Here is an 18,898-nt window from a genome sequence, read left to right on the forward strand (position 1 = left end):
AATTCCCTTGAATAAAGCAGCACAGGCAGACCACTACTTATCATAAGGCAGCTGCTGCCAGTCAGCTGTGCTGGGAAAGGGTAGTTAAATGTGTTCTCCCCAAGCTGATTCCTAGCAAAAGAAAGGTACTGAAAATGTGGAACAACACCTGGCCCCACAGTGCAGTGCTATCTGTGTCACTGGGTGTTGGCATCTCTTCTACTACACCACAAGATTTGTGATATTTTGTGCTATTCTCAGAATCATGGTTTATAGGGTTATGGGCATAGATAATTTTGGATTTCTTTGTAGTTATATTCTAATTTTTCTAACCTCTTATGGCTCTATTGTCTTAAAAAAAACCTAGGGATAAAGTACAAGACTGTGAAATGTACTGAGAAAGACATAAAATGTATCCTGAGTGTTGGCAAGATTACCTCCCTGTAAGAACATAGCAGAAAGGGTCTAATTCACATTTTTCACTATGATTGAATTCATAAATTACTCCTGAGATTTCTGTGGGCCATTTTCATCCTTCATTCACTATGAAGTAAGGAAATATTTAAACAAGTATTGTCAAAATTGATCTTCCAAAAGTGTGACCACAAAAAATCTGTGAAGAAACAGAAACTGTTTTTATCTGATGCAATTACCTGACCCAGCCTGGGGTTCCAAAGTCAAATTCCCATGCCACATAACACAGTCACTGTTAAAGAGCCTAATCCACAGTATGTTAAAATCTGCAGAAAGATCCCTTTTCCTTATCTATTCTCAGGCATTGTGCATTCCATTATCATGCACGTGTATGTCACGCATGGATCTTGAGGAGGGTAAAATATTTTTTTAAATAAGAAAAATATACTGAAAATGGATTTTGGATATGTGCCTTTTATTTTTATTACCATCATTAAAATATATTTGTGGTGTAACCACTGTTTGACTTGTATTATACAAAGTTCTTGATGTTTTCTGAGGGATGCAGATTCCTTCTGTAAACACTGTTGATGCCTGTTCTGATCACTGGGCACCCTGTTGCATGTTGGAAAACATTAATTAAATAAACAACTGAGACCACATTTGCACAAGTAACGATGTTCAACCTATATTTTGGTTTTTCTTTTTAACAAATGTACAAAGTAATTTTCATTTCCTCTTCTAGATAGTTAATCCACTTTTCTACTTTCCCTTTATCACATAAAAGAAAGTGAATCACTCTTTCATTCAGATTTTGTTTGACAAAGAAAAAGTATCTATCCAAATTTTCACTTTTAGATATTTCTTCAGTTTTTGCACCTTTGTAGCCTCCAACAATCTTAAGATTTTCAAGTTTCATCTCTGTTTTCCACATTAATTCTCCTGTGTGATCCAGTTCACATTTCAGGTTTTGTATAGCACACATCACTGTCATCAGGTTTCTCTTCCAGTCTGCACCAACAACTCTTTCCCCTATGGATTCACCATTTTCTTTTTGTCTGTCCTTACCTGTCAGTGTCTTTCCAAAGTTAAACCATAAGCACAGTATCAAATTAAGTAACTCTTCCATACCATACCAGAGAATAAACCATGTGGTAAGTTGGAGTATAATTTGCTCTCAGACTGTTAAATTCTTCCCCTTTGAAGTCAGTCTGTTTCAGTATTTCAGCTTTGTCACATGCCTTGAAACTGGACTCTGAATTTTTTGAGCCAGAGGTCACTGACCTTTTCAGCTCTGCTTTCCTTATAAATCAATGGCATTTGGCTTCACTCACAATTGCAGCACACTCATGCAGAGGAGGGAGTTGTTCTTCCCCAAGAAAGTTTACCTCCGTGTGACCGATTCAGCTTGAGTAGGAGTGATGGAGAGCCAGCCCAGCCTAACTCTGATTTAGCTCTACAACCAAAAAACAAGATTTTTAGAACAGCTCATCTGAAAACTGACAAATTGGCTTTGGCTTTCTGGGAGGCTCTAATCAATTAAAAGTATTTCCTTGCCTCCACTGTGAGGAAGCTGCTGTAGCACTGCAGAAATGAGCTGAGCACCTTGTTGGCTGAGTCAGCAAGAAAGTGGGTGGGCTGCACGATCGCCGTTCTCCTCTCGGCTGCATCCTCAGCATCACATTGGTTTTATGAGATGCCAGACAGAAGGAAGGTATGAAACACAAAAAGTGAGGCATAAATGGGGTGATGAGCTCACTTTCTGCTAAAGGCCAGATGCTGCTGAGGCTTCAATCTCGGTCACAAGGTGAGGTTTCACTTCAGCCCAAAAATACAGCACATCCCTTGTAGTGTAGGGGACTGAAAAAAAGACAAAACTGTGCCCTGTTCAGAGCAGAAATGAATGCAAATGCTTAGATGACCTGCCAAGGAAATAACCTTGCATTTTTTCAGTGGCTAAATGACCCCCTTGACCTTTTTTAGAAATACCTTTGAGATTTCTTTTTCCTGCTAACTATCTTCCTTTCATCCTTAATGGATTCAGACAGTTCACTGCTCAGCTTTAACAGAGGAAAGCTCTCTCTCTCTCTCTCTATCCCATTCAATACCCCAAAGCTCCTTCTTCAGGGTATTGAATGGGATCTAACCATGCATAGATGTCTCTTGTGGGAGGACATGTGTGTATATCCATGGGTGTACATGTATGATTATTTATATATATGTTCATGTATATGATTAGGGAGTATGGCATCTTTTAGTCAGCCTGGTCTGACAGAAAGAATTTCACCACAATTTCTGTCCTCAGTCCACATAAGAAATCAGTGAATTCCTCAAGTATGCAAGGTTTTGATCTGAGATCCTTTAAAATTTAACCATCAGTACAAACACCACCACTTCGTGTATACTGAAGGAAAGGCAATAAGTTCATTATGCTACATACTGTCCCTCTAGAGCAGGAAGCTTTGACAAATCAGAAAGCCATACCAGTCTTTTGTACAGGTGTTTGTAGAAAAATTAATGCTCTTCAAGAGAACTTTCCTCCCAGGAATTGTCACTGCAGTGGAGTTTGCATTTTCATCACGAATAATCTTTATTAATAACTTCTACTCTCATATTTGACTACGTTCAGTCTATTACAGTGTCAATTCAATTTAGCTGTGGCTGATACAATATGGATATATCTATCATTATCCTAGTATTCTGCTAGCTTTATTTTTGAATTTGAGTGATTTATAGAATCTCTTAATCCCAACTCTACAATTAATCCTGCTGGGGACTCTAATCTCAGCTGACTGGAAAATGGTTCATAGGACTTGAAAGCTGCAATATGCTAAATCACTTCTTAATCAAAATTAAAATAACAGAAAACTCTGTTTCCTCCATGTAAATCTCCTATGCCTATCGACTGCCTGAAAAGCTATTCTCAGCACTTGAAAGTCTAGATGGTTTAAATCAGCTGTTGGACTGCAAGGGAGGCCCTTTTCCTTTTTAAATATAATGCACAATGTCTATAGAGTCTGATCTTAGTGGCAATATTAAACATCTCTTCAGGGTTTTTTATACATAATTGTAATATAGCGCTAATCTCAATGCACAAATTCTACTTTTGTAGAATTCTTCTCCTGTGGTAAACACTTTCAACCTATTTTGTAAGTTCAGCCTCATGTCTGAGGGGCAATTCTTTTTATTCCTGGCTTCTATTTTACATGTTCATATTTGTTTTATATGTGATTGGCTGTTCAGGACACTTTTATCTGCAGTGCAATAGAAAAGCAGCACTTCCAAGAGTAGATACAAAAAAATAAGCATTCCTTGGTATTTCTAACCTACATTGTCAAAATGAACCTTACAAGGCAGACATGCACTTTAAATTGTGTTTATCACTATTAACACAATTAACACTTGAAGCTCTAAAGCTCCTTAAGTACAGTCCATTTGATTGACCCCTTTTCACCATCTCTGCAACCCCGATGCAGGCAGGGGTTCAGTTTACCTCCTCTTGCCCCCCCTTCCCAGATATTGCCATCCTCAGGGTAGCCTTCAAATGCCATGGCCTCCTGTCAGCCTTATCCCTTACACTCATTTGCCTCGTCATACTTCTCTCATAGCCTCTGTCACATCCTATTAGCTCTCAGAGCCGTGTTGTGCTGCTCACAGCTTTTTTCAGCTGCCTGCTGCCCTCCCCTTCCTCCTCCTCCTGCTGATGGTGTGGCGGTGCCTCACCCGGTGCATTCCCACAGCGCTGCCTCCCATGGCCCCTTTGCTGTGCCTCCGTGCTCCCTTTTCTTCTTCCCAGCCTTTCTATTTGCATCTTCTTGCTGAGAGCAGCCCAGGAATCCTTCATCCATGACAGTAAGTGGAGTTGGCAGGTTTTCCCATCAAGTGAAGTCTTTGGGTGTTTGCAGGCAGAAATCAGATGCGAGGGGAGTCTTTGAGAGGGAGAAATGGACAACCTACCACCAGCAGGCCATTGTCAGAGCCAGCAGGATCAGCCCCACTCCTGCTCTTATGGAGCAGCTCTTTCCAGGAGTGTGAGTTGCAGAGTGCAGTTCCCATGCTTACACTACCTGCAGTGAAACAGTTTGTTCCATAGGTCACATCCCTGGGATGCCCCAGCCGTAGGAGTGTTGACGGCCAGGTTGGATAGAACTTTGAGCAGCCTGGTCTAGGGGGAGGTGTCCCTGCCCATGGCAGGAGGGTTGACACTGGATGACCCTCAAGGTCCCTTCCAACCCAAACCGTTCTGTGAGTCTGTGGTGTCTCCAGGTGATGCTGAATCAGCGTGCAGTCTGGACAGCTCAAACCCAGGTGTCTGCTTAAGAAACAGTAATGTCTCTCAAAATGACAGAATGAGAGTTTCAAAGTGGAGGACATAGATGTAGGCAAAAATACATTAGACTGAGGAGAGAATCAATAACTACGTTTTATTGGGAATAAATGCAAAATATATATTTGATAAGGCGATGCCATGGAAATCTCTGAGATTTCCTTTAAATTAATTTGTCTGATAATTCCTCTAGTAATTGGCAAATTGAATTGCCAATGATTCTTCTAATGAATAACCTCCTTATTCATTCTGTTTATAATACGCTAATTTATATCAGTAGTTTCTATTGATTTATTTAATCTTGATGCAAACAGCTCTATCTAACTAAACTCCTCCTGTTTTTCTTCACCGAGACTTAGGTGGTTTATCATTTCTTCCAATTTCCTGTGAACACAGTACACTAAGCTCTTTAAGAGGGCCTGTAGGGGGATCTTATGGGGAATATCTTCTGCCTCACAGCATTGGTTTTCATATTGCTTGTCAAATATATTTTCAGAAGACAACTTGTCTTTAGCTACATAAGTGTGTCAGAAGCTACATAATTCTGCTGCATCAAGCATGTTTTACTACAGCATAAAATCCATGTGATCTAAAATATATATAATATGTCAGTGTTGTTTCCTGTCCTCTTTTACCCACATGCAGATAAATATACACAGATGTGGGAGAAAGAATTTTATGCACATTAAAATAAGAGCAGAGGAACTGATCAGGACAAAAAACTACTGGTTTTGAAGTCAGTCTGCCTAGGACTTCTCATGTATGGAGTACCTAAATACCCAAAGGCTGTTGGAATTGAGTGAGGAAGAAGAGGCCCCTGTTTCTTAGAATAAAGTCTAGGAATAAAGTCTTGTGCCTGGAGCACCATTCAGGAGCACTCTGCTGAACTGAGAGAGGTGTACCTGTAGGACAGTACAGCCTGTGTGCTTTCAAAAGGGAGGTTTTATTTTATAAAAGTTAAATGGCCAGTAAACCTTAAAAAAAAACTCACTCTCTATAAAATAACTTTTTTTTTTTTTTACTTTCCATATGGAACTACTAATTATAAGAAAGATTGTGCTGATTATATGAAAATCATTTTATAAAAACTCATAGTGACTTTGTCAGAGAAAGCTTTTTTTGCTTGGTGTATTACCATCTTGTTTCTATTCTGAACATCCCTAACCCAAACAGTAATCCATTTCCCTTGTCCTCTCCTTCTCTTCCTTTGTTTTCAGAAAACTTTCTACTGTTTGGAATCTTTTTTTTTGCCCTCTTGGATACATCAAAGATTATCAAGGTCCCTTTTTACTTTTCCTGCTGTTAAATCTATGTGCAAAATGAGTGCATTTATATAATATAGATGCCTAATGCCACTGTGCTTATTCAGTTTTTTCCCCTGCAACACTTTTCAGTGAGACAGTGCGAGTAATTACAGCTTCATAATTACACTGAATATAATGAATAATTACTCACATTGCATACTGATTCATTTTCAGTAATATTAAAGGTTAACTCATGTGAATGCTATTATATCTGTTTAAATTGTTACCACTTTTGGCTACTGATGTCTTGCATGTTGCCTTTTGCCAAAGAAGCACAGCACAGTTTGCATATCAGACTTCTCTGTAGGTCAAGCAAACATAATTGCAGTTTATCATTTCCTGCCTATGCAGATACCATGTATTTCCCTTCAATAAAATAAATTATATCTGGTTTTTACTAAGTAAAATTAGATGTAATCAAGTGTTTTGAGAACTGGATGACGTTAATTTCTTGGTGTAAACTTAAAATGTATTCTTAAATAGTGAGCATCCTATGGCCAGTCATTTTTACACACTTTTTTTGATAAATCATTAAGTATCTCAACAATTGTTCATGTGCATGCTACAAATCTGTACTGACAAACTGGAAATAGTCCACCCAGTCTTAGAAAGTAATCCTCAGTGCTCATAGATAAATGAAGTTCACCCTGTAAGAAATTAAAGGGTGCTGATTAATATAAAGATTATTGCATGAACGTTGTGTTATTCAGAACTATATACATTTTTCATTTAAATTGTTTTTGATTATTTTTCTCATATGACTAAAGAGTGTAGGCCCCCATCTTGTTTTTATTTTTCTCTATCTAAGCGGACAAATGTATTGCTCATAAAGTCTGACAAACTGAGGCAGGAACAACTTACTCTCTCCTGAGCTCTATGAACATCATCATAAATGGCATCATTTTTTTATATATATATAACCTTTTCTGTATGCAGTACAACTTCTTCCACTTCAGGTAGTGCCACTGCAGTTTTATTAAAGGAGAACTCCTGGGGGATATTTGAGGAAGACTGAAATTTCATCTCAGGCAGGAGTACAGGATTCTATCATTGTAAGAAATGAAAGGTCTTAAAAGTAACTTTCCAAAATCGTGGGAATGAGAGCCCTGGGATCTCAGCTCTGCTTCCAGTGTTAGCTTATCAAAAGGAGGTTGTTTTTGTTTATTCTCCTGTTGGCTCTGGGAATATTTCCTCTCTCCCTACACAGTCATCAGGCTCCAGTGACTCAGAATCAGGAGGTGAGGGTTTGAACCCAAAAAGGCTGATGAAAGCAAACCCTCAGGGGACACTGTAACCCCTTGCATGTAATTTGTAAAACTGAGGAATCATTTCTTCCTCCTGATATGGTTTTGAAGAAGATTCAACTGAATTCAGTGGAGTCTGAAAGTGGAGTGTGAGATGGTGTACGGGCACCATAGTGACTGATGTGTTTAGACCTCCATGCAAAAGAGAGATAGTAAGTTATTTGAAGACTACATCATGTTGGAAAACTGGTGTTCAAAATCACTCTGAGATCCAGAAATTACTTACCTTGTCTTCAACCAGTTGCCTCCAGTCACTCAACTGAAATCTATCTTAGTTTCCTCTTCCCAGGTTTTACAAACAATCTTTTTTCAATCCAAAACTTAGTCAACAGCCAGCCATAGCTTTGCATGTTTGACATTCAGCAGTAGATAACAGATTAGTTTATTATTGTTTATTTCCAGAACTAATTGGATATAAATTTCTTATCATTACCTTTTGGAAGTTTGTTTGTAGTACTCACAGTTTTCAGAAGGTAGTCCCATTTTTCCCTATTTCCCATAATTTGTATTTTTCTGACCTATACTTTTATTCAACAAAAATTAGGTGCACTCTTTGAATTCCACAATGAAAGAGAATAAATCCATAGGGAACACTTATTGTTCAAGAAAACCCATAAATTGCTCCTCTACCATTTAATTGTCTGAAGGTAACTTTGCCTGCACACCTACTCTTTCAACCTCTGTATGGGATTGTTTAGCTGTTTTCATTAGGAGATAAACAGAATAAGAGTCCTCCATTTAAAGGAAACACTTAAGTGACATCAAAAGTAAAAGTATGACCATAATAAAGAAAATGCAGCTCCCCTGGAAAGGTATTAACACATGGTTTCTCTGTACACTTATAATAGGAGGACTCTGCATAACCTTATAATGTAGGTATGGTAAGATCAACATCCACAAAGTTACATGTCAGCATTTCCCACATTATCAGCAATTTGAGGCACTAAATGGATGAGGAAGGCAATGTGTCATCCCATTTGTACTCTGCTGCATTAGGGTAAGAACTCTGTTACCTGCCACCTTCAGGCCACATTTTCCGGCATGTTAAGGCTGTCATTAATACAGCTTCTTTTGCAATTCTAAACACTGTGATTCTTTTCATTAATTAATTGAGCTGATTTTTCAATATTAAAATTAATTAATAAAAGATAACACATTGTCGTTATAAAATAACTCATATGTTGATTATATAAATAGTTTAAATGCCTCTGTTTGAGGCAGGCATTTTAAAGTGCACTGGCATATTTGGTGAGTTGGTGACATTGTCAATAGTAAGCAGCACGCCTTATCTTGCCTTTCTCAATGTCACAGGTTTAATATATACTCATTGTGGAAAAAAATGCTTTATTTCAGGTCTAAGCATTTTCTAAAAACAGCCTTCCAACTGCAAACAGGTGTAGTCCCACATACATTTATCCACCAGGTAGGCTGAGATGGCAGTGGAGTGTTGAACAGTTCATGAAAGACATGAACTACTTCCATTCATCTCAGTGGCTCTGAATCCTGCCAAATTCCCAGTGTCCTTGCTTCAGTGCTTCAGAAGCAGCTGAGGCAGGGGAACATGTGGCAGTCTGTCCTCTCTGCTGGCAGCAAAACAGTTACACTTAAAATACACACTCAAATTGATGGCCTTCTCTGAAGCAGGTTACAAGCTCAGACTGACCTGTCTATAAATATTTTAGAGGATATAATTTAATCTGTGTGGTGGATTCAGTGTTTCCCTCACATTCAGTGAGACCACACATATCTTATTACTCAGTTTATTTTGATGCCATTGAATGAAGTCCTCAAATTTTTCATTGTGGAAATACAGGGAAGCACCTTTGTTAAGGTAAAATACTTAAGCATAAGCTTTATTTCAATGGTATACTAAAAGGTTAGCATACAATACTTAAAATTAGGCAGGTGTTTGCCTGAATCCTGGGACATCCTGCTAGGAAGCAGTCACTGATTCACTTCTAACTGGAGTATATGAGTTTCTGGAGTTAATCTCCCTGGGGAATTAATGAGCACCTACAATTCACAGGATGCTCCTCCACACCATCTCCCTTTCTGGGCACTTTTGACATGCAGTTTGTGTAAGGTAGTTTATGGCTTTTGTGAGTTGGTAACCTTCCTTGTTCAAAATAGCTTCCCTTTGTAGACAGACATTTAATTTTAGCACGAAATCATAATTATTTAAATAAATAATTTTTTTGGTCTCAAGAAGACTTCCTTTCCTCCAAATGCTGAATGTGCTTGGGCTACTAATGAGGGGGAGAAAAATAGATCATCTGGCTATAGCATTTGGATTAATTGAGATCATTGTGCCAGAAATATTTTAAATTCTCATAGAAGTCCCAGAAGTGTAACACTTAGTCTGGAAAACAATAAGCAAAACCTCAAGTGAAGGGGAAAAATGAAAGAACCTACAAATATGTAGGGTATGGAATGACAAACTGTCAGATTATTCTATTAATTAGCAATACCTTTAGATAAAGAAACAGTTAAAAACTGATGAGCTTGCTTAGTAGGGTTCTTTGGTACAGAACTCACTGGTGCATAGCAGTGGGCTCCAAAGCATTTTTCCAGTACTTACGAGAAAAAGTATTTCTTGTTGAATGCAATGTTTAATACCATAAATCTACTATCTTTTCTTTCCATTATTTTGTCAAAGCTTCTTGATTTAATCCAAAGGTGCAGAATTTTTCAGTGTGCTAGAGAATGATTTCTATAATTATTTTTATAGAAGTAAACCAGGTAGTGTATAATTTCACTCGTATTCTCTTTTGCTTGCTGAGCAGCCTGATAATCCCACTCACATCCCTGATATCTCTGATATTGAAGAAATCATAAGAGGAGCATGCCTGTCACCGGTTTGCATTCCTCTCCAGACACTGGCTTATCTGTGGTAGGGCAGGGGTGGGTTGGCAGGCACTTCCAGCTGACATTAGCACTGTCCAAGTGGAGTGAAGAGCACAGCTTCCCTGAGCCAGGGAGTGCCTTGTCTGCTGCTGGCTCCTGCCTGCCCAGCCCCTCTCTTGGCAGGGCTGTTGCTGGTGAGGTAGATATCTGAAATTCTACATCTTAATTTTAGATTTTGTGAGCATGTTGTTGAAACCATCTGGGTTTGACTTTTCATTTGGGTAGAACTGATGGAGAAATTAGTCCTTGATGGCCTCCAAGAGGTGTTGGGTTTTTTTCACATTGTCTCTTCTTATCCAGTAGCCCCAGTATTCATTCTGAACTATGAAGTGAACTTCCATAGCTGAGCTTCTTTTAAGATAAAAAGCCTGTGGTTTCAGCTTGAAGAAGGAGGATATTATCCTGAGCTAAAATAATCTCCTTAGAGATCACCTGGAACACCATATAAAATAGATACAGACGTCATCAAAATAAACTACTAAGAAACCCCACAAGGTGTTTGTAAACAATTCTACTGATAAAAATGTAACATAAAATTTGGAAATAAAAGCATTTTATTTGAGCAGTCTTTCTCAAAAATATTTCACTTCAATTTTTTCAGGAGTCACTGCTGTGATACCTCTGCATTTTTTTTACAGTTTAATCTATTGTGTCAGATGATGAATAGATGAAGACAGTAGAAGAATCTGTCTTGTTCTGACTTCCTTTAAAGTGTGAAAGAGCTGTGGACCTGGGTTATGAACATTGTCCAGGGGTTAGAATAGCTTCTTTTTTTTTTTTTTTTTTTTTTTTTGGCCGTATACAGAATAATGAGATTGATAAGACCAAGGCAGGAGGAGGAAGCTCAGGAAATGTGTCCCATTCTCAGCCTGCACAAACCAGTTTCACTGCTGGCCACAGATGCAAGAGCCAGAGTGTATTTCCTTTATTTTGTCTTGCCCAGTCTCTAACCAGCAGTAGCAGAGTACTGTCACTTCAGCCTGGAAAGCAGAATGTTTGTTCCTATGGTTCTTCGTTGCTTAATAATTGTGTAGTTATTGTGGCTTGAATGCTGTTCCACTGAGACACATTTTCCTTTCCAGGTAACGTTCCGGACAAGGATCTACCACTGTAACATTAACAGCCAAGGCGTCATCTGCCTGGACATTTTAAAGGATAACTGGAGTCCAGCGTTAACCATTTCTAAAGTTCTCCTCTCCATCTGCTCCCTCCTCACAGACTGTAACCCAGGTAAGACAAATTAACTTTCACATCCTCGTTCATCCGTTGGTCAGCTCACTAATATCTGCTCAGTGCTCTGGTTTACTGGTTTACCTACTGAAAAGAAACCACAGAAATGTAAATTTTAAATGCCATTCATTCAAATAGTACAAAAAGAAAGCAGAATTTCAGAAGCTCAGGTGCAGTTTTAGTACTGGTGAATAATTTTTTTTTAATTCAGAAAGTTTGATCAGTAGAAAATACCTTAGTATGCACTAATTTGAATATTACAACCAGGATATTACCACCAAGAAATATTAATGAGTTAATAAATATTGAAAAGGAAAGCTTTCATTTAAATATGCTGATAATGTGGTCTCTGAAAAGAATATTAATAGTACTGACAATGATAGATGCCTAACGCAGGCTCTACAAATAATGAAAATTAGTTTAAATGAGGTTTATTCAATATCTTGGACAGTCAGCATGAGTATTCAAAGCAAGCTGTCATTCTTATTAACTAGCATAGCACTTAACCTCTCCCCTCAGCTGTTATAGATTTGTTTTATGCCATTGACCACTAGATCTGTAATTTCCACTTTCTCTTACCCAGTTTACCAATGCATAATTCTGACTGTAGCCTTGGAAAACTGTAATATGTAGAAATTACTAAAGAATCACTTGAGAAAAATTATGTGATCTGTTTCTATGTCATGAGAGTTGTTGTTGGTTTGTTTTTTATCATACAATATTTGTATTTTATTATTCAATATTAATTTTAATTTGCCTGAAAGGCTAAAATTGCTTTGAAAAGGGCAGAATGTGAGATTCTGGCATAATCAGGGGCTGAATCAAAAGCTGTAATAGAATATTGGAATATTTCAAAAGTCAAAAGAAGGTGAGAGCGGGCAAAAATGTGATTGACTGCTTTTATTTTCATGTGGGTTTGTTGCTGTATAAAGCATTGAAACCTGTGGTGTTCCTTTCAGCTAAGAGGTGGAGTGATAGAGTGTTACCATTTTAGGCACATTTATTTCAGGCGGATTGAATGCTCTCTGCCAACATCTCTGAAAGATTGATTTCTGTTAGTGTTTGGCCAAAAATATCCAGAAATATCTGTAGGTAGTCGGGCAGATAGATGACAGAAGTTTTCAAAAACCAAATTAATATTTGCTCATGTGTCTTAGAGACCAGATAAAGAACTAGAGACACTGCAAAGCTGTGTAGAGAGTGAGAAATGGGCAGTAAATCCATGCTCTCTTGTGGTCAACCCTCTTTGGAGGGATACAGTCATCTTGAAAGCTGGACAGTTTCCAGCAGTGATTTGAAATTTAGAAATTTGCTGCTTCTGCCTTCTCAATCTTAAATCCTTACAGATGCTGTCAAACAACAGTTTTAGCATATCAAGTGTGTAAGAGGAATACTGAAAACACTTATCCATACAGTATTATCATGTACAACAAGTTAACATACCAAAAATGGGAGGTTCTTCCATATAACTTCTTTCAGTTGGCAGCCGTAAGCATTGTCCTGACCAAAGTAAATAAAAGAATTTTGTGATGTTTCATTTTCAAGTCTTCTCTTTAATTATGAAGTCATTTTGGATTTTGTTACTGCTTCATGGTAAAATTTTCCTCTTTTTTTGATGAATTAACGCAATTTCTTTATTTGTATCCCAGTGTCACAAGGCACTGATGGCAGATATTTTTGAAGTGCTGAGTCATTTTCGCCTTCCTTGGAAGTTGCCTGTTTCATGTTAGATATTCTTTTTATTTAAAAGTGAACTTCAAATGTTAGTGCTGTACAGCAGAAGGCTTGCAGAAATTTACAAGTCCTTACTTTTCCTCATATTGCCTAATATGTTGTAGTTGTACTGCCTGTCTCATTATTTTTGTGATATTTTATCATTAAAAAATTATTGGTTACTTGCCATCAGATGGACAGCTGGATGGATAGAAAGATATGTCACTGATATATATATCATTGAAATATATCACATGTAATACACATATGTAATACACATAAGTAGCTGCAGAAACATGCATATATATTTTTTCCTCTCTATCAGCTGGGAGTAATTTTCTAATCCCTCAGTCCTCTCTTCATCTAACTAGTCTGCCCCTTTCTAAAGGCAGAAGCACAACGGGGGTCTCGATTTGATAAGCAATTTTGAACTCTTTTTTCACTATTCATCAGCCAGAAGCAGATCAAGTCAAACGGAAAGGCAACACTGAATCCCCCACAAACATAAACACATAGGATGGGCTAGTTTTCCACCCTGGCCTCTGAAGCGAAGAATCAAGTATCAGTTACCCCCTACTCTTCCATTTATGCAAATCTTCATTAGAACAACAAATAGGAGTAAGAATGGCAGCTAATTAACCCTCAGTCATACACAGTGATTAAACGGCGCTGAAGCACAGCTGCAGCTTCATTGGCAAGCGCTGCTATTCTTCTCCAGCAGGCTGAGCAAATGAAAAGAGGTATTTGCTCCTGCCGCTCCTGTCATTCACACAGTAATCTACAAAAGCCACGGAGAGAGTCTCTTTCCTCCCTGGTTATACATCACCGCCCTTTGTTCCCTATCACTCCAGGCAGGAGCAAGTTTGTCCTTTTTAAACAACTAATACAATCCTTTACTCATAAGCTGTCTCAGACCCTTCAGTCCTGATTATTATTAATTGTCTCTGTTTTGCTTGGCACTATCAGCCAGTAAACTGTGTTAATGAAAGGTCTGAATTTTGTAACAGCTGGCTGACTTTTACGTGGGGGGAAGGGGTGTTGTAGGGTTTGTGTATGGCTGAACACGTGTGCATTATCTGAGAGTGGGAGAGAGCCAAATGTATTAGAGGAATGGGAGAAGTGGTGGGATGCACTCGCCCAGTCCAGGCATTAGTGTTTTTAAGGTGGTACTTGAGGTCACAGGACACGTCCCTTTCTACAAATCAGAGCTCCAGTCCTGTAAATACTTTGGTATGTGCAAGAGCAACCCCATGGAACCTGATAGATAAATAGACTCACCTGCATGAAACAGAGTAAGCGAGTCAGTGAGTGTTTATAGGCTCTATGCTTGAGTGCTGAAAATGCTTGCTTCCAGTGTTAGCTGCTGGGGCTGGCCTGTGTGGGCAGTTAGTTATTGCAGAGTAACTCCATGTGTGGACACTCCTCACTTTGAAAACATATTAAGTTACAAAAACCTATCTTGCTTGGACTAAAAATCAACTATACTTTAAGTGTTCAAGCAGAGCCCGTGGAGTGTAAATTCCCACACTGCCTTAATCCAAAGAGCTTTCAAGTGCAGATGGCCCCCGAGACTTTATGTTTTACTAAGTTTGAAGTACTAAGCAAATTAATTATTTTTTATAGTTACAGAGCTGATGATGCTGATCTGGATTAGAATGTTTATTTTTCTCAGTTGGTCATTGCCATCCTGGCCCTGCCAAAGGTTCTTGAGCCCCAGGAAGAATATAATTTGCAAGTGCTTGCGAGAAAATAAATTGTAACACTGCAGCATTTTTCTTTGCATGGCTTCCTTCTTCACATTCAAAATCAGAACTTGGCTGGCCTGATTATCCCCAATGTCTGAACAGTCTTAACATCGAATGATGTCTGCTTAATGACACACAGCTAAGCCTTGATTAGAGCATCAGAACAAGGCCTACCTCTCCGTCACACCAGCCTCTTCCCTTCTGGTGTCATCCTCTGGCTCCTTACCATTTTTCCCATGTGCAAGTTCCACAGTCAGTGGTGATTTTATCCCTCAGCTGACATTTCTGGAAGCAAATGCTTTGCTGCTGCTTCTGGCCCTCTTCCCTGTGTGTCATCCATGCCCCTCTGCGAGCTCCTGCAATGGGGACAAGCCAGGGGATGCACACAGAGGATGAGAGCGGCAGGCTGAGATGTGGCCAGCCCCAATATTGCTTTCCAACAAACATTAGGCTGAACACTTGTATGGCAGCTGCAGACAAAGTAACTGCTAAAGGGCTCTACAGAGCCTCACTTGCTTTGCTCTTTAGAAACCTCTGCCTGATTCCTAACCTGAACTAACTCACAGGAATTTTATGTCTACTTGTTTTTAAGCAAGTCTTGTCCTATACCTTAAGTGACCATTTTTCTGATTTTTGCTCCTGGTGTACTAATGAAGAGCCATCCTCTTCCCTTGTTGTCTCTATTTGCTGCACACTACCAGACCTGTGTCTGTGAGCTCCTTCTGTAAGAGAGGCTGTCTGTTCCCCTGCTCATCCTCACTGCACACATCCTTCCTGAATGTGCCTGACTCTTGGAGTTCACTGGGGCATGAGGCACAGCTAGAGAGACTAACCTGCTCATCATCACCATCATCCGGGTGGAAATATTTACTGCTCCCTGTTGGATGTGCCTATCTCTCTTGGCAGCCCCACTGAAGGTTATTTCTGTCTTAGCCCTGTCATTTTCACTGTTTGTCTGCTTTTTAACCAAATTGAGTGAAATGGTGGAGAAAGGAAAGAGAAAAAAGAAGAAAGGGGGAAAAAAAAGAAAAAAGAAGAGGAAAAGAAAGAAAAAGCTTTTGCTAGGAAGGGCATTAACCTCTGGCAAAGGATATGCTCAAAAAAACACCTGCAGTACTCACTTCACTGGAGTCAGCACAAGTTGGTTGCTCTGATCTCAGATACTTCAGTCAGTAACATATTATCAGGGTAAAGATGCTTGTCTGGTTACCTTTTAAACTCACCAGAAAGTGTGAGGCAGTTTGTTAGTGTTACGTGTAAAGTTTGCTGTGAAGGTTGTTTGAGGCTGAAGCATGCATGCCCTCACAATAAATGTACTTATAAGAGTAAATGAGTAGCACTACATTACTTTGAACAAGTAGCAGTACATGACTCTGATGTGAGACCCATCAATTTTTATAGTAGTTGCAGTTGCACAGCACATCTGAAAAGTAGACTATTTATGTTAAAAAACTCTGCAACATATATTGTGGCTTTCAAATATATTGTAACCCAGTTAGAAGTGGATGTGCCATTTTTTACAAGTACTGCCATGAATCATGAATTTACTAGATGGTTTCATACTTTATTAACCCACATGAAGTAATGTGGCTGTGCATTTTAATGACTTACATTTATCTAAGCATAGATAAGCAAAGTCAAAGATCCTAAGGTTATGAGGATCTTTACGTGTCTCACTAAGGGGCACAAGACATGCTTTTAAGCTTTATTCATATGAGTCATCCTTACATTTTGCTTTCATCTTCCCCAGAAACTTCTTGGCTTTATCACACAGTAGGTATAACAGGCAATTTTGGATAACATGCTATTGTTCTTTTTTCTGTTGCAATTACAAGTTATCCATGTGGTTTGGCATGATTTAGGTCTGCCAAAACTTTCTGCCAAAAGATATTAACACCCATACATACACCTCAATGAAGGTACTGGTATTTAAGAAAATTTAGAGATGAGATTCAGTTATTACATTATTCTTTTTCCTTTTCTTCTTTCTCCTTTTTTTCCCCCATATCATTTTCCTAAGGGTGTGCAAGGTTCTGTACTCTTGTTGCTGAGGGTATAAAATCCCAGTTCTGTCATCTTTTGCAGAGAAGGATTCAATAGTGTAATTTAATGCATATCTTTGATCCTCAATGGGATCTAAAACAGCACTTTGGAGAGTGACTTTTCAACATAATCTTAAAAGCCCTAAAATCTTGAACGGTATTTGCCCTGCTACAAAGCTGCTAGGATTGCTACTGTTTCCAGAACCTCTGCAAAACACGAGTAGGTGGGGAGATTTAAGTCAGACAACATGCAAGGGAGGAAACTGAATTAGTGATTTCTCAGCCCATTTCCCTTTCAGACAGCAGTATACATTCTTGGAGGGAAGTTGGTGTCCTGCTGCAATGCCACTGCCCTGTCCTGTGGCAAGTTTGCCTTCAGCAGCCATCCCCAAAGCCAGCTGTTGGAACTGCTCCAACCAGGGTTCATACCTCCAAGTGCAACATGGATAGGTCTGCTGTCTAGAAAGTTTTGAGCAACTCCACATTTTGAATTTGTGTTGGTATTTGGGAAACTTAAGCTTCATCCAAATGCTTGTTCTTAGCAATTCCACACTGTCTACAAGTTTGCATAAGGTATTGACAGGAATACCTGGAATATCCAATATACAACACAATACCCATAGAACTGTCTTCTGCACACCCCAGACAAGGGGGAGTAGGTTCACTTAAACCCTCTCAGTAAAATGCATCTCCCTCCAGGAGATAGAGAGAGGCTGCCAGACTTTGATGCCCACTGACACACTCCATGCTCCTGACACTGCTTTGGGCTGATCATCTCTGGCACAGGGGCACCAAGAGCCAGAATTGCCACTGCCACTTAAAAATCAAGTGTGTGTCGATGCATCAGGTTCCACAGGAACCTCTGCTTCTTCAGCCAGCAAAGCTCCAGTCATATCAGCATGCATTTTAATACACTAATAGATGTCCACTGTATCAATAAAAAAGATCTATTTTCAGAATTACTGTGATACTTGAAAATGCTAGCCTGTCCAAAAAAAAAAAAAAAGTTTAAAATAAATCCAAGGCAGCTTAATAAAGGAAAATGTAACATAGCTGTAATAATAAAATCTGTTCCATGCTGGAGCATTTGGCTTTGAGTGGGAATTTGGCTGACTTGTGGTCACAGCTCTGCTATTTGGCTTGCATGTTCAAACTTTAAAATAGCTACCCAGCCCTAGGTAATGAAGAACAGGTCCATGCTCCTCTCCGCTCAGCAGCCTGGATGTACCTTTGTTTCCCTCCTTTACTCCATATATCTCAGTCCAGCAGGAAGCATGTACCATGTTCCTCCTCACCTGGTGCTTCCCCATAGCAGAAGCTGCTTTCTGTCAATGCCAGTTCACATCAGGTGCTCTTTCTGCAATTTTTTAGACTTCCCAATTATCATTCCTTCTTTTCCCCTCACCCCCGGTTGTGAAGTGAATTTAGAAACTCTGGATGACAGCAAGTTCAAGGGATGAGCCGCTTCTCATTTTCCTCATTCTTGTAATTTTTTCCTTAAAGCCATAATCTGCACGTTTTGGTACTATCAGAAACTGCTTCAGAATCCAATCTGATTTTTTTTCTTTCTCATTTAACGTTCAGTTTTTCAAAAAGGACTCTTAGGCTTTTCTGTGCCCAAGTACATGCTGTTGTGGTTTCTAGTGAAATTTTGTTTCTTTTTTGAACATTTGTTTCTTTTTTGAACATTTTTGTCAAGATATATAGAAGACAGGAAAATTATAAGTACCCATTATAAATACTCATTAGAATTATAAATACTCATTCCTTAGTAATCCATGTTTGAGTAGATTTGTCAAATGTGGTATTCTGGAAAATGACTGAAATAGTTTTAAGTTGGTAAAACAATATTAATTCATCCAATTTTATGAGGCTGGCTAAGCCCTGCTACTCTGATTCTTTCCTGGCACCCACAGGCTACCAGGTGCAATGTCAC

The 18,898-nt window shown here is 38.9% G+C and overlaps 1 protein-coding gene across 2 annotated transcripts in view; it reads left to right on the plus strand.

Moving 5' to 3' along the window:
- The window catches only part of LOC310918926 (ubiquitin-conjugating enzyme E2 E2), a 203,256-nt gene that overhangs the window by 168,819 nt on the left and 15,539 nt on the right, over nucleotides 1-18,898 (plus strand). For both annotated transcript variants that reach the window (XM_083877941.1, XM_083877940.1), the window contains exon 5: nucleotides 11,315-11,462. In XM_083877941.1, the coding sequence (XP_083734067.1) occupies nucleotides 11,315-11,462 (148 nt within the window). The remainder of the gene's footprint in view (nucleotides 1-11,314; nucleotides 11,463-18,898) is intronic.

Source organism: Zosterops lateralis, assembly GCF_965231275.1.
Source record: "Zosterops lateralis genome assembly, chromosome: 1".
Classification (NCBI taxonomy): domain Eukaryota; kingdom Metazoa; phylum Chordata; class Aves; order Passeriformes; family Zosteropidae; genus Zosterops; species Zosterops lateralis.